The sequence below is a fragment of the Neophocaena asiaeorientalis genome, unplaced genomic scaffold (assembly GCF_003031525.2).
Source record: "Neophocaena asiaeorientalis asiaeorientalis breed wild unplaced genomic scaffold, Neophocaena_asiaeorientalis_V1.1 scaffold40, whole genome shotgun sequence".
Classification (NCBI taxonomy): Eukaryota; Metazoa; Chordata; class Mammalia; order Artiodactyla; family Phocoenidae; genus Neophocaena; species Neophocaena asiaeorientalis.
The window spans coordinates 11,610,485-11,626,934 of NW_020185335.1; the positions used below are offsets into that span (position 1 = coordinate 11,610,485).

General features: G+C 48.1%; 1 protein-coding gene across 2 annotated transcripts in view; it reads left to right on the forward strand.

Annotated features, from left to right (window-relative positions):
- Window positions 1–16,450, forward strand: part of ATP2C2 (ATPase secretory pathway Ca2+ transporting 2) — a 73,720-nt gene that overhangs the window by 9,419 nt on the left and 47,851 nt on the right. For both annotated transcript variants that reach the window (XM_024735812.1, XM_024735813.1), the window contains exon 2: window positions 16,063–16,173. In XM_024735812.1, coding sequence (XP_024591580.1) covers window positions 16,063–16,173 — 111 coding nt within the window. The remainder of the gene's footprint in view (window positions 1–16,062; window positions 16,174–16,450) is intronic.

Genomic DNA, 16,450 nt, shown 5'->3' on the forward strand with positions numbered 1-16,450 from the left:
TATGTACCAGATCTTCTTTATCCGTTCATCTGTTGATGGACATTTAGGTTGTTTCCATGTCTTGGCTATTGTAAGTAGCAGCACATTCTTTTCTAGTGGCCGTGTAAGCGTTTTTGTTTTTGTTCTTGTTTTTTTTGCGGTACGCGGGCCTCTCACTGTTTTTTTTGCGGTACGCGTGGCCTCTCCCGCTGCGGAGCACAGGCTCCGGACGCACAAGCTCAGCGGCCATGGCTTGCGGGCCCAGCCGCTCCACGGCATGTGGGATCCTCCCGGACCGGGGCACGAACCTGCGTCCCCTGCATCGGCAGGCAGACTCTCAACCACTGTGCCACCAGGGAAGCCCCCGTGTAGGCATTTTTATTTAACCTCCCTCCCCAGCTGATGGGCATTTAGGTAGTTTCCCTTCTTTAATTTTTAGAACAATGTTCCACTGAACATGCGTGGATGCACCGCATTACTTTGAATCCTTACAAAAATCCCTGCAGGAATCTGAGCCTTGGAAAGTGAAGTAACTTGCCCAGGAGTTCGGACCTGGGTCTGCCTGATTTCTGTGCTTGAATTCTCCACTCCTACTGGCCAGGTTTCTCTTCTATAAAGTTACTGTTTCCCCATTGTAATCAACTGGTATTTTATGACGAGTCACATTAAGGCTATGTCAATAGCCTGTTTCTCATTTTCTGTTGGTGATCCTTGCCTGAATCCATTACTTTTATTTATTTATTTTTAAAATTTTTATTAGAGTATAGTTGCGTTACAATGTTGTGTTAGTTTCTACTGTACAACAAAAACGAATCAGCTATAATTATACATATATCCCCTCTTTTTTGGATTTCCTTCCCGTTTAGGTCACCACAGAGCATTGAGTAGAGTTTCCTGTGCTCTACAGTAGGTTCTCATTAGTTATCTATTTTATACGTAGTATCAATAGTGTATGTGTGTCAATCCCAATCTCCCAATTCATCCCACCCCCCCTTCCCCCTTGGTATCTATATGTTTGTTCACTCTGTGTCTCTTTCTGCTTTGTAAATAAGATCGTCTATACCATTTTTTTCAGATTCCACATATATATATTATTACACGATATTTGTTTTTCTCTTTCTGGCTTACTTCACTCTGTATGACAGTCTCTATGTCCATCCACGTCTCTACAGATGACCCAACTTCGTTCCTTTTTATGGCTGAGTAATATTCCATTGTATACATGTACCACATCTTCTTTATCCATTCTTCTGTTGATGGACATTTAAGTTGTTTCCATGTCCTGGCTATTGTAAATAGTGCTGCAATGAACACTGGGGTGCATGTGTCTTTTTGAATTATGGTTTTCTCTGGATGTATGCCCAGGAGTGGGATTGCTGGATCATATATATGGTAGTTCTATTTTTAGTTTTTTAAGGAACCTCCATACTGTTCTCCATAGTGGCTGTATCAATTTACATTCCCACCAACAGTGTAGGAGGGTTCCCTTTTCTCCACACCCTCTCCAGCATTTATTGTTTGTAGATTTTGTGATAATGGCCATTCTGACCGGTGTGAGGTGATACCTCCTTGTAGTTTTGATTTGCATTTTTCTAACAATTAGTGGTATTGAGCATTTTTTCATGTGTTTGTTGGCCATCTTCCATTACTTTTATAATGTTTGCTAAACAGAAATTTTCCAATTTCATCATTCCTCCCTCATTTATTACCTGTGTTCTGATATCAGGAAGAGCTGCCTCTTTCCCCTCTTCACGTCGTTCTTTGTGTATTCATTCACATATCGTTATGAGCTCACAAATTCCTATTCTATTAGGTGGGTTAAAATTGGTTACCATCAATTTTTTTTATTTTGATGCCCAGATTGCCCAGATTTGGCCGGTAGAAGCCTTTTCTCGTGGTGACTTTTGCATCCTCTGGACATCTTTCCATCATTCTTTGGCCGGTAGAAGCCTTTTCTCGTGGTGACTTTTGCATCCTCTGGACATTTTTCCATCATTCTTTGAGCACTTGCCTGCTCTCTGGCATCCCAAGAAATTCCAGACTCGTTTGGTACCTTCCCTGCCCCAGCCCTGGAATCAGCCATTTCTCCCAGGAGTCTTGGCTCTCTTTTCACTGGAAGAATGGTCTTTAGAAATCAAGATCTGGTATGATGTGTGTTCATGCTCTTGGGGTATGACGGCCTCTGGGCCTTCTCAGCAGGTGTGTGTGTACATGTGCACTGTTGCAGCCATATTTAGTTTTATACCTGTGTGTATGTGTACACATACATATTTTTAGTATATTTTATCATAGAGTTCAATGCAATAAATACCACAGGGCTGGTGCCAGCTCTTTATATATTTGTAAGTCCCTTCACCAACAGGGAGTGCCAGCTGCCAGGATCTTTGGTATATTTACTTATTGCCAATCTCCCTGTGTGTAACCAGGCTCTTCACCTTGCCAGCCACCTATTGGTCCCCAATCCATTGGCCACCTCCTAGCTCTGCTGTCTTCTCTCTTGGCCTCTTGACTGCACTGCACCCCAACCCCCAACAACATAAGGAACCCCCGCCTCAGCAATGCTCCATGTGTGGTATCATTCCCATTTTATAGAGGAGAAAACTGAGACTCAGGGAAGTCAAGGGAGTTGCTGAGAGTTGCACAGCTGGTAGCTGAGGGAACTAGAATCAGAGCCCAGATCAATGAGACGTGGGCCTCCACCCAATTTCTGCAGTTAGGGTTCCTCCCCCCGCACCGCCCCACAAGTAGTAGGGGGAAAAAAAGAGAGGGAAAAGAAAAGGAAAAAAGAAAGAAAGTAGTGGGCAGGCCCTTTGAGTTCATTACATCACTCTTGCCCCAGGATCTGAGCGTCCTGTTGCTGTGTGCGCCCAGCCCTACCGGCCTCCTTATGGGTCCCTCTGGTCACAGCCTCTGCCCGTCCTTCCCAAGTTAGCACCGGCCCAGTCTGATTCTCCAAGCATCCCTGTTCCCAGGAAGCCCCTCCCCTCCTGCACCAGCTCTGCCCCCAGGCTTGGTCGGGACTGGTTTCTCCCCCTTGGAATCAGCAATTCTTACGAGTGGTTCAAGATTTAAGAAGATACAAAAGTGGGTCCAGTAGGAGTCTGTCACTGCCTCGGTTTTCCACCACCCTGTTCCCAGCCCCAAAGGCGACCCAGCCCCCGGTCTCTGTGGCTTCTGCTGGAGGTGTGCCCTGATTAGACTAGCAAATCCATCCTCTTCTCCTTCTGGTTATACATAGGCTAGCGTATTGCTCATGACATGCTGCACCTTTTTTTTTTCTTCTCAAACTATTGCTAATGGTACCACTACTTGGGAAAACTGTTGGGCAGCGTCTACTGTCAGTAAAAGCACGTAAACCCACCCTGTGACCCCGCGGTCCACTTCTAGGTCTGTGCCCAGGAGAAACGGGGGCTTCTATCTGCTAAAAGACGTGCACACAGTGGTCCCAGCAGTGTTATGTATAAGAGGCCAAACTGGGCACAGCCTGAACACCCAACCACATGCAAAGAGTTACACGAATCGTGCATATCCATGCGACGGCACCCTGGAAATACTACACAGCAACAAAAGACAGTGACTTACAGACCATGGAACAAGCTGGATGAGTCTTGCTAAGCAGCCAGTTACAGGAGTACATGTGTACGGTTTCCTTTGTGTGGAGTTCCCAAACGGGCAGAAGAAATGCACGTTGATAGAAGCCCCAGTGTCGGTCATCTTCTGGGGGGCTGTCAACCGGGAGAGGGCCCGAGGGAGCCTTTTGGGAGCCGGAGAGGTTCCACGTGGCACCTGGTAGGGTTACTCTGTTGTACACATGCGCGGAAGTGCGTCTAGGCCCACGCAGGATTTGTGTACAGGACTGTGTGTAAGTTATACTGCCATATATATTTCACATTTTCCATGTAGGTAAAGAAAAAAAAAACGCTTGTGCTCTTTGGGTGGCAGCAAAGGGTCTCACGGTGTGGTGCTACCGTAATTAATGTAACCAATCCTTTATTAGCAGCACGTGGGTTGTTTCTAGTACTTCGTTATTATAAACAATATTGCAATGGATGACTTTGAACAGAAGCCATTCTGCAGTAAATAAATCTGCAAACAGTATGAGTAGAGCAGGTCCGTTTTCAACTTTGATGCTGCCACCTGCCCTCCCCTGGGGCTTATCTGGATTCACCTGCCCCTCCCGGCCTCGGATGAAAGGCTCCATTCCCCACCCCCTGGCACCAGCTCTCCTGTTACAAATTTCTGGAACCTTACCTATCAGATAGGTGGCGGTGGGTGTACTGGAGTCTCTTGAATGCGAATCTCTGATTTTAAATGAGTTTGATGATCCTTTCATGTTTCAAAGTTATTCATCATTATTCCCTTTCTGTGAACTCTTTGTTTATGTCCTTTGCCCCTTTTTTTTGCGGTACGCGGGCCTCTCACTGCTGTGGCCTCTCCCGTTGCAGAGCACAGGCTCCGGACACGCAGGCTCAGCAGCCATGGCTCACGGGCCCAGCCGCTCTGCGGCATGTGGGATCTTCCCGGACCGGGCCACGAACCCGCGTCCCCTGCATCGGCAGGCGGACTCTCAACCACTGCGCCACCAGGGAAGCCCCCCTTTTGCCCACTTTTGAAAAACATAAGCTGCTAGTTTTTTCCCTTCTTCATAAGTAAGAGCCCTTCACTTGTTTGGGGAGTTGTTTTTCATCGGTGTTCTAAGCTACAGATACGTTCCACAGTGTGGTCTTTACCTCGGGACTTAGCGTGCGGTGCTTCTTGCAGAAGACAACCCGGTTCTACGTAGTGATTTTATCAGCCTTTTCCTTCCTGGCGTCTGGCTTCATCTGGCACTCAGAACGCCCTTTCTTACTCCGAGATGTTTTTGAAATGTAGCCCATAGTTTCGCGTCTGGCTTCATCTGGCACTCAGAACGCCCTTTCTTACTCCGAGATGTTTTTGAAATGTAGCCCATAGTTTCTTCTAGTACTTCGGTGGTTTCTTTTGTTCCTACTTGTCCTAAAATTTCTTTTATTGAAGTATAGTTGAGTTACAATGTTGTGTTAATTTCTACTGTACAGCAAAGTGATTCAGTTATATATATATATAAGTGTGTGTGTGTATATATATATACATATACACATATACACACTTATACACACACATATACATATACACTTATACACACACATATACACACACACACATATACACACACACACACACATTCTTTTTCATATTCTTTTCCATTATGGCTTATCATAGGGTTGTTGTTTGTTTTTTTTTCGGTACGCGGGCCCCTCACTGTTGTGGCCTCTCCCGTTGTGGAGCACAGGCTCCGGACGCGCAGGCTCAGCGGCCATGGCTCACGGGCCCAGCCGCTCCGCGGCATGTGGGATCTTCCCGGACCGGGGCACGAACCCGCGTCCCCTGCATCGGCAGGCGGACTCTCACTCCCAAGTGGGCCACTTGCTGGCTCTTCCTGGTGGCCTTTCCACCTGAAGGCCCCCTCTGCTCCATGGGAGCTCTCTCCTGCACCTTCTTCAAGGCTGTTTTCTCGCGATTCCTGAGTGCCCGCACTCTGAACCGGGGCCCCGTGGCTCCTTCGTAGGGCGAGGTGTCCCCGTCACGGTATTGCCGCACGGGTCACGGGCATCTCTTGGCTTGTTCCTTCCTGGTGTTGCCACATCCGCAGAGGACGTCCAGCTGCATTTGACTTTCAGATAAACAGCGAATCGCTTTTTAGTATACGTGAGTTCTATGCAGTGTCTGCCAAGCACATATACTGAAAGATGATCCATTGTTTATCTGGAGTTCGGAAGTAACTGGACATCCTGCACTTTTTTTCTTTTTTTCTTTTTTGCTTATTCTGGCGGCCCTATTAGGAACCCCCTCCCCTACCGTGTTCTTGGAGCTGCTGGAGGATGAGGACATCCCTGCCCTCTGTTGTCCCTGTTCATCACCCCATTGCTTAGGTTCGCTTATGCTTCCCGGGTGCCAGACCCTGAACTCGGGGCTCCGAGTCCCTGGTTTCCTGTTACCTCACGGCAGCTTATGGAATCCCTGCTGTTATAACCCCCACTTTGCAGAGGGGGAAATCGAGGCACGGGGGAGGTTTGGGGCAAATATGTTGCAGAAATAAATGTTTGCATGAACCCTTTAAAGAGGGAAGCGAGCATTGGGGTCTAACTCAGTAAGTGTTTGAGGTGAACCAGAGCTGGATGGGACGCAGAGGAAGCCGGGCTCTGCTCAGAGGAGACGGTTCACCCCCAGGTGCCATGTGGTCGCTTGCTCTGCCGTGAGCTCACAGCTCATCTTTCAGCGATGCTGTTTACCTCTGTGGTTCCCTTGGAAGCCTCCGTCAGGTAGCATCAGCCCTGGCCTGTCTTGCTTGGTGAAAATGCCCTAAGAAGTTCATATGTTCCGGACTCTTTCCTCGGGTCTCGGGAAGACCCCACTCACCATCACCAGTGTGGGTCTGTCCTCTGTGAGCAAACGATCCTTCGGGGGTCACAGTGGAGGCACAGAAGGTCACATAGTATATGATTCTATTCATATGAAATATGTAGAATTGGTGAATCTGTGGAGGCAGACGGCAGATTGGAGGTTGCCAGGAGCTGGGTGTGTGTGTGTGTGCGTGAGACTGATGATGGTACAAGGTCTCCTTTTGGGGTGACGGCAATGTCTTACCACTAGGTAGACGGGGTGATTGCACAACACTGAGAATGTTCTGAATCTCCCTGAATTGTTCACTCCAAGATGGGTCATTTTATGTTATGTGAATTTCACCTTAGTGAAAAAGAACTTTGTAAAAAAAAAAGGGGGCTTCCCTGGTGGCGCAGTGGTTGAGAGTCCGCCTGCCGATGCAGGGGACACAGGTTCGTGCCCCGGTCCGGGAAGATCCCATGTGCCGCGGAGCGGCTGGGCCCGTGAGCCATGGCCGCTGAGCCTGCGCGTCCAGGGCCTGTGCTCCACAACGGGAGAGGCCACAACAGTGAGAGGCCTGCATACCGCAAAAAAAAAAAAAAAAGACACAAAGGAGAAAGGAGGGGTGATGCCCCCCAAATCAGACTGGACAGGAAGGGAGAATCAGGGGTGCCCCAGAGGGTGCCTGACCTGAGTCAGGATGGGCCAGTCTTTACAGAAGGAAAACGCCGCGATTCAAACCCGGCAGAATCCACAAAGCACATGTCCTTAAGGGGTAGAGGGGGCCACACGAGAGCACCCACGTGGCAGTGGGAACAGGGACCACATTCCAGTCCCATCTGAGGGCTCTGCTTTCTGAGAATGGCAACCCTGCAGTAAGGCGGGGTGAGCCCCTGCGGATGCCCTGTCCTAGCAGCCTGGGAACACAGGAGGGACCTGGGACCCCGGCTGAAGTGGGTTGGGAAGTGGATGGGCGTTAACAAAGCAGAGACAGCAAGTGTAGATGGCTTCTTCCCAAGCTCGATCATGGGGAAAGAGAGGAGTGAATGTGTGGTCTCGAGCGTGAAGCCCAGAACGGAGGTTAGGGGTACGGGGAAAACCACACGGAAATGCGGCAGAGGGATTGGAGACCCGCAGGGGTGGGGTGGAGGTCTGAGACCTGACGCAGTTGGGGCCCAGGAGCGAGTTGGGGACACAGGTCAAGGTTTTGGAGGGAGTTCAAGTCTAAGTGGCTTTTTATTTTTTAAAGAAGGAATATTTTCTTTTTTTAATTTAATTTACTTATTTCTTTTTGGCTGCGTTTTGTCTTCATTGCTGCCCGCGGGCTTTCTCTAGCTGCGGCGAGCGGGGGCTACTCTTTGTTGCGGTGCGCGGGCTTCTCATTGCGGTGGTTTCTCGTTGCAGAGCACGGGCTCTAGGCGCGCGGGCTTCAGTAGTTGTGGCTCGCGGGCTCTAGAGCGCAGGCTCAGTAGTTGTGGCGCACGGGCTTAGTTGCTCCGCAGCATGTGGGATCTTCCCGGACCAGGGCTCGAACCCATGTCCCCTGCATCGGCAGGCAGATTCTTAACCACTGCGCCACCAGGGAAGTCCCCAAGTGGCTTTTAAAATTTTTTTTGAAAAATAAAATTTATTGAGATGAAATTCACATAACATAAAATTCCCCACGTTAAAGTGACCAATTCAGTGGCACCGAGTGCATCCCTAATGTCGTGTGACCCCTGCTTCTAGTGGAACCCCCAGTGGAGGGCTCCAAACATTTTGGTCACCCCTAAAAGAAACGTCACACCCATAGCAGCTGCTCTCCAGTCATCCCCCTGCTGCCGGCACCTGGCAACCATGTATCTACTTTCTGTCTCTATGGATTTACCTATTCTGGACATCCCCTAAAAACAGAATCAGGTGATATGTGGCTTTTGTGTTTGGCTTCCTTCACTCAACACAAAATTTTCGAGGTTCATCCGTGTTGGAGAATTGTCATCATTCCCTAGGGCTCCTGAGACAAAGCACTCTAAATTATGGTGGCTTCAAACAACAGAAATTTATTCTCTCACGGTTCTGGAGGCCAGACGTCCCAGATGATGGTGTTGGCAGGGCCTGGCTGTCTCTAACGGCTATAGTGGAGAACCTGTCCCATGCCTTTCTCTTAGCTTCCAGTCCTGCTGGCGATCCCTGAGGTCCTGGGCTTGCAGAGGAATCGCTCCTTGCTCTGTCTTCACATCGTCTTCCCGCCATGTGGATCTGTCCCTGTGTCCAGAGCACTCCTTCTTATGAGAACATCAGGCATATTCGATTAGGGCCCACACTAGTGACCTCATTCTCACTTGGTTACCTCTGTAAAGACCCTGTTTCTAAATGAGGTCGCATTCTGACGTTCTGGGGGTTATGACTTGAAGGTAGCTTCTTTTTCATTCCAGATTTATGTTTTTTAAGATTTGTTTATTATTTATTTATTTGTTTTATTATTTTTGGCTGCATCGGTCTTAGTTGCGGCACGCGGGATCTTCGTTGAGCCACGTGGGATCTTGTGTTGTGGTGTGTGGGCTTCTCTGTAGTTGCGCCATGCGGGTTTTCTCTCTCTAGTTGTGGCGCACAGGCTCCAGGGTGCATGGGCTCTGTAGCTGTGGCGCGTGGGCTCCAGAACACGTGGGCTCTGTAGTTTGCGGCAAGCAGGCTCTCTGGTTGAGGCGCGAGAGCTCAGTAGTTGTGGCACACGGGCTTAGTTGCCCCGAGGCATGTGGGATCTTAGTTCCTGGACCAGGGATTGGTCCCCTGCATTGGAAGGCTGATTCTTTACCACTGGACCACCAGGGAAGTCCCTCCTTCCAGATTTATTGAGATATAATTGACATACAGCACTAAGTTTAAGGTGTACAGCAGAATGATTTGACCTACACACGTCATGAAATGATTATTGCAGTAAGTTTAACGAACATCCATCTCATATTTTTTCCTTGTGATGAGAACTCTTAGGACTTACCCTCTTAACAACTTTTGTACATAACATACAGCACTGTTAGTTATATTTATCATTTTGTACATTATATGCCTAGTACTTATTTATCTTATAACTAGAAATTTGAGCCTTTTGACCCCCTTCATCCAATTCACCCTCCCCACCTCTGGTAACCATAAATCTGATCTCTTTTTCTATGAGATCAAATTTTTTTTTTTTTGGCGGTACGCGGGCCTCTCACTGCTGTGGCCTCTCCCGTTGCGGAGCACAGGCTCCGGACGCGCAGGCTCAGCGGCCATGGCTCACAGGCCCAGCCGCTCCGCGGCACGTGGGATCTTCCCGGACCGGGGCACGAACCCGCGTCCCCTGCATCGGCAGGCGGACTCTCAACCACTGCGCCACCAGGGAAGCCCCAAATTTTGTTTTTTGAAGTTTAATTGACCTGTGACACTATGTTAGTTCCTGGTGTACAACATAGTGATTCAATATTTCTGTATATTTCAAAATGATCACCAGGATGTCTAGTAACAATCTGTCACCATACGAAGATATTACTTAATAATTGCATGTGTCCCTCTCACACTGTCGATTTCATACCTGCGACACGTTTATTTTGCAGTTTGTAAAATTTGTACCTCTTAATCTCCCTCACCTATTTCTCTCCTCCCACCACCCCTCTTCCCTCTGACAACCACTTGTTTGTTTTCAGCGTCTGTAACTCTGTTTCTGTTTTGTGATGCTTGTTCATTTGTTTTTTAGAGTCCACATATAAGTGGTATCCTACAGTATTTGTCTTTCTCTGTCTGACTTATTTCACTGAGCATGATATGCTCTAGGTCCATCCATGCTGTTGCAAATGGCAAGGTTTCGTTCTTTTTTATGGTTGAGTAATATTCCATTGTGTGAGTGTGTGTGTGTGTGTGTGTGTGCGTTTACATATATATACACACACACACCTATATATACACTGCATCTTCTTTATCTGTTCATCTATTACTGGGCACTTAGGTTGCTTCCATATCAAGGTATCTTTTTTGAAAGGACACAGTTCAGCCCAGAGCATAGCATCCATCAGCGCTTCATTCCTTTTTGAGGCTGAATAATATTCCATAGTGTGGAGAGAGCACATCTCGTTCATCCATCATCCGTTGATGGGCCTTTGAGCTGCTGTGAACGTTCTCGAACATGTAGTTATTTGAGTCCCTATTTTCTGTTCTCTTGTTCACATACCTGGGAGTGTGTCAATGGCTTTCACTCAGAGAACACAGTTGGAAGCCAGGTGCCCTCCCACTTTGGGCTCAGACTCTGTCCCCACAGTCATGGTCACAGTACACAGCTGGAATGTGGACCCTCCCCCTCCAGGCTGCCTTTCCCGGCCCCTCCCCTTACACACCCAAGCCTCTTTCAGCCACTTGGCTGGTTCCCAGGGACATGCGCTCGGACAAACTGGGAGTTCCTGAGAAATGGTGGAAACTCCTGCTAATCGTGACCCACAAAGGCAGAGGGAGTGGATTCCTTTGATCCTTTTTTTTTTTCCTTGTTGTGGATTTTGTGTGTGTGTGGTAAAATGTACATAACATTCACCATCTTAACTGTTTTTAAGTGCATGGTTCAGTGGCATTAAGTACATTCACGTGGTCCTCCAATCATCACCACCGTCCGTCTCCAGAACTTTTTCAACTTCTCCCACTGAAACTCTGTCCCCATTAAACACTAACTCCCGGGACTTCCCTGGAGGTCCAGTGGTTAGGACTTGGTGCTTTCACCGCCGTGGCCCAGATTCAATCCCTGGTCGGGGAACTGAGATCCCGCAAGCTCAGCGACGTGGCCAAAAACAAAACAAAACAAACAAACAAAAAACCCGCTACTTCCTCCCCAGCTGCTGGTAACCACCATTCTACCTCCTGTCTCTGAATTTCTCTATCGTGGGTACCACACATAAGTGGTATCATCACAGTATTTGTCCTTTTGTAACTGGCGTATTTCACTTAGCATAATGTCCTCAAGCTTCATCCATGATGTGGTAGGTGTCAGAATTCCCTTCCTTTTTCAGGTTGAATAATATTCCATTGTGTGGCTAGACCACACTTTGCTTACCCATTTATCTCTTGATGGATCTTTTTTTTTCTGAAACATTTATATTAACATATTTCCATACAAATAACCCAAAGAAAGTTTAGTATTCGTTTTTTTGTTTTTTTTTAAATTTTATTTCATTTAATTTTTTATACAGCAGGTTTTATTAGTCATCCATTTTAGATATATCAGTGTATACATGTCAATCCCAATCGCCCAATTCATCCCACCACCACCACCACCCGCCCGCCGCTTCCCCCCTTGGTGTCCATTCCTTTGTTCTCTAGATCTGTGTCTCAATTTCTGCCCTACAAACTGGTTCATCTGTACCATTTTTCTAGATTTCACATACATGCATTAATATACGATATTTGTTTTTCTCTTTCTGACTTACTTCACTCTGTATGACAGTCTCTAGATCCATCCACGTCTCAACAAATGACCCAATTTCGTTCCTTTTTATAGCTGCGTAATATTCCATTGTATATATGTACCACAACTTCTTTATCCATTCGTCTGTCAATGGGCATTTAGGTTGCTTCCATGTCCTGGCTATTGTAAATAGTGCTGCAATGAACATTGGAGTGCATGTGTCTTTTTAAATTACGGTTTTCTCTGGGTATACGCCCAGTAGTGGGATTGCTGGATCATATGGTGATTCTATTTTTAGTTTTTTAAGGAACCTCCATACTGTTCTCCATAGTGGCTGTATCAGTTTACATTCCCACCAGCAGTGCAAGAGGGTTCCCTTTTCTCCACACCCTCTCCAGCATTTGTTGTTTGTAGACTTTCTTTTTTTTTGCGGTGCGCAGGCCTCTCACTGCTGTGGCCTCTCCCGTTGCGGAGCACAGTCTCCGGACACGCAGGCTCAGCGGCCATGGCTCACGGGCCCAGCCGCTCCACAGCATGTGGGATCTTCCCGGACCGGGGCACGAACCCGTGTCCCCTGCATCAGCAGGCGGACTCTCAACCACTGCACCACCAGGGAAGCCCTGTTTGTAGATTTTCTGATGACGCCCATTCTAACTGATAAGTTTCCTGATCTCTTTTTTTAAAAATTGAAATATAGAGTAATTATTTGAGCCTAGCATCAAATGCAAATCAAAGATTTTTAAAAAATAGAATTCACAATTTTTCTGCCTGTACTTTCAGTGTTGATTAAAAACACACAGATTTGGGACTTCCCTGGTGGCGCAGTGGTTAAGAATCCGCCTGCCACTGCGGGGGACATGGATTCAAGCCCTGGTCCGGGAAGATCCCACATGCCACAGAGCAACTAAGCCCGTGCACCACAACTACTGAGCCTGCGCTCTAGAGCCCATGAGCCACAACTACTGAGCCCACGTGCCACAACTAGTGAGCCTGCGCACACCACAACTACTGAAGCCCGTGCTCTGCAACAAGGGAAGCCACCTCAATGAGAAGCCCGCGCACCGCAACGAAGAGTAGCCCCCGCTCTCTGCAAGTTGGCAGAGCCCGCACACAACAAGGAAGTCCCAGCCCAGCCAAAAATAAAATAAATTAAAAAAAAATAATAAAAGCACACAGATTCAAAAAATGAATAAAAATTTTAAAATAAAACAAAACCACACAGATTTAAATATTTATGTATCTTCCAGAGCCACTTGTAGAAGCCTCGGCCTCTGAGAGAACATCAGGGAATATCATCTCCAAAGAGACAAAGTCCCAGAGAGAAGCTCCTCCAGTGCTGGGGTCACCACACCTCCTAAATCCCTCTGGTTCTTTAGGCTGCTGGTCGTTTGTGAAATATTTACTGAAGGCACCTGCCACGTGCAAGGCACAGTTACGGAGTTGGGTTTTCTTAAATCTTCAGAACTACCTGGGACAGATGATCCTCCCTGGTTACAGGGCTGGTCAGTGACAGAGAGGGATTTGAACCCAGGTCTGTGTGATTCCAACCTCCGTGCCCCTTCTGTCGCTCTGTGCGTCTTCCTGCTCTTGAGTTGTCTGAACGTGGCTGAGCCACCCGAGTGATGTCACCGTCATTGTCATTCCAACCAAGTGTCGGAGGCCTGGTTCCTGAGACAGGTACCAGGCCAGCATTTACTCGGCGTTCGTGGTGAGTCTGGACTGTGTCAAGCCCTGTACAGGCACACACTTGCTTGATTCCAAAAAAGCGGGACGAGGTGGCTAGCCATCATCATCCCCATTTTGCAGATGAGGAAATTATGATCAGAGAGGTCATCACTTGCCCGAGGTGACATGCTGGCCAGCGGAGCTGGACTGTCTCCTGGGCAGTGCTGACAATGAGGGTGAAATGAGGCTTGTGGCCGAGAGTGCGTAGCCGGTCGTCCACACCGTGGCGCTAAGTGCCCGTGCACTTGGCTCGGTGTCCTGCGCTCTGACTGGCAAACGCTCGCGGAGCAGCCCCTGGGTACCAGGCCCTGGTCCCGCCTTCTGGAGGGGCTGCTTCATGAGCAGATGGAGGCATCTGAGTGATAATCGCTTGCTGGTCATGTTGCAAATGAAAGTTGTGTAAGTGCCGTCAAGGAGACCTCCAGGGTGCCGAGAGGGTAGAGCAGGGTAACCCAGCTGGTCTGGGAAGACATCAGGCCAGGAACACCACCTATTTCTTTCTTCAAAAAAATGTTTTTATTTAATCTTTATTATTTATTAAATATTTATTGTTTAAAATGTTTATTTATTTGGCTGTGCTGGGTCTTAGTTGAGGCACACGGGATCTTTGTTGCCGTGTGGGGGATCTTTTAGTTGCAGTATGTGTGCTCTTAGTTGCAGCACGCGGGATCTAGTTCCCTGGCCAGGGATCGAACCCGGGCCCCCTGCATTGGGAGCGTGGAGTCTTAACCACTGGACCGCCAGGGAAGTCCCCCATCATCTATTTCTAAAGCAGGTCTTCTCGCCCTCAGCTGTATGGACGTTTCTTTTCCAGGTCATTCCTTGTAGGATGCGTGGCAGCACATGTGACCTCTACCCACTAGATGCCAGTAGCACCCCTGACCCCCATCATGACAACCAAACATGTCTCCAGACCCTGGCAAAGTCCCCCAGGAGGCAAAACTGCCCTTGGTCGAGAACCCTGGATTTAAAGTTTGGTTTGGCAGTCGGGAAAGTGTGCCATCTTCTGCAGGGGCACTGGAGCAGTCCACTCCTGGGGGACACAGGACTCCTCCAGTGGGCAGTGGATGTTTTAGCTAGTATGCTGCTGCCCCACCCAAGGCCAGGAGAGCATGGAGGGTGGATGTGAGGCGGGGTCTGCTGCAGCCATATTGGAGACAGTTGGGTACTGCCCTGTAACTGAAGTCTATCCAGATGTTTCCAGCATGGTGTGTGTGTGAGAGAGACAGACAGACAGAAAGAGACAGAGAGCAGAAGGTAGAGGAGGGGGCTAGATTTATACCTTCAGGGTCGCTTGAGATGCTGCATAAAAAGTGAGTTGGGTGTGGTCATGCCAGACAGAAATGGTCAGCTGGAGAACACCAGGCAGGCAGGTCCTGTAACCCCAGGACTGTGTCCATCTGCAGTGTGATCTAGGATTGAGCACTTGATTAGGTACGACTGAACCAGGTCTTGAGAGCAGAAAAAACATCCTGTCTCGGCTGTGCTGTGCATTCCTCTGGGAAGTGAATCTTGCACAGTGAAGAAAGTAAGCTTGACTTAAGAAGAGAGAGTCTGTCGAGTGATCTGTGTAATATTGGTTGCTTCCTGGTCCCTGGCACGGTGAGAAGCACCCCCCCCCCCGGAAGTGGGTGTGGTTAGCAATGCATTTCTAAGCAAACAAGGCGTTTGGGAGATGGGGGCGGGGGGTGGGGGATGGCAAGAAGTAACAGAGGAATTTACCGTCTCTGTTCCAGCTGAAGGAAGAGGTTAGCCAATGCCTCTCCCCTTCCTCCTTCCCAGTGCCAGACTACCTGGTGGAAAAGGAAAAGATGGTTATCATGTTCTAGGGGTCAGAATACTAGGAATAATTTTGCAAAAATACTCAGCGTTTTCCTAATTATGAGGTCTCCTCTGTGTTACTGTGTCCTCCCACACCCTTCAGGTGTTTCAGGTGGCTTCCTCCCAGACCTGCTAGACACCCATACCTTGGCCAGGTTCCCCCCTCTTCTTAGGTTATTGCAGACAACTCCTAGAACAGGCTGTGATATCACCAGTCACCATCAGGGGGCACTCTCTGTAGTATGGGGCCAACTTAACTGAGAATCCCAGACATTCAAGGTCCAGGGTTCTCAGCCTGTGAATTGTTGCCTTGTTCCGTCCGCTTTGTGAGTTCCGGTGCTTGCATCTGTAATAGCCAACAACTGGAAACAATCCAGCAGCAGTAGAACAGATAAATAAATTGTGCTATAGTCATTTGGCGGTATATTACGCAGCCATGAAAATTAGCGAACCATCACTACACACGTCAGGCATGAATCTCACTAATAACCTTGTGTCGAAAGCATATGTGTCGCATGTTACCATTTACACAGAGTTCAAACCCCAGCAAGACAAATCTCCTGGGGGCTGGTAATGTCTGTTTCTTGATTTGGAGGCTGGTTATATGGGTCAGTTTGTGAAAATTCGAGCTGTACAGTTAAGACCTGCACACTTTCTCTTTGTCTGTTATACTGTAAAAAGACGTATCAGTACAAAACCTGTGTGCCTAATAGCAGCCCTGCTTTGTTTCACAGATTGATGGACAAAATGAGTTGAAAGCCATCGAGAAAGAGAAGACGGTGGTCGCTCTGCCCGCCAAGGAAGCAAGCAAATGCCACAGAGAGGATCTGGCCAAAGCCTTTTATGTAAGAATTGAATTTGTGTCTGATGCCAGGTGCGGTAGGGTTTTTAGATTAAGAAGAAAGCAATACAGAGTCCCGAAAGGGGCTTTAGAATTCTGTGCTATAGTACATTTTTATCATCACTGCTAGAAAATACTATCGCTGTCGAACCATTCTGATTTCCACCAGGAATGGCAGCCCCGTTAATGGCAGTGGCGCTGATCATCCAGGCCCTTCCTAGCAGCCAGGATCCTCCCAGCTCTCTGTGTACCTGTTGGTGGAAGACAGAGGATGTCTCAGG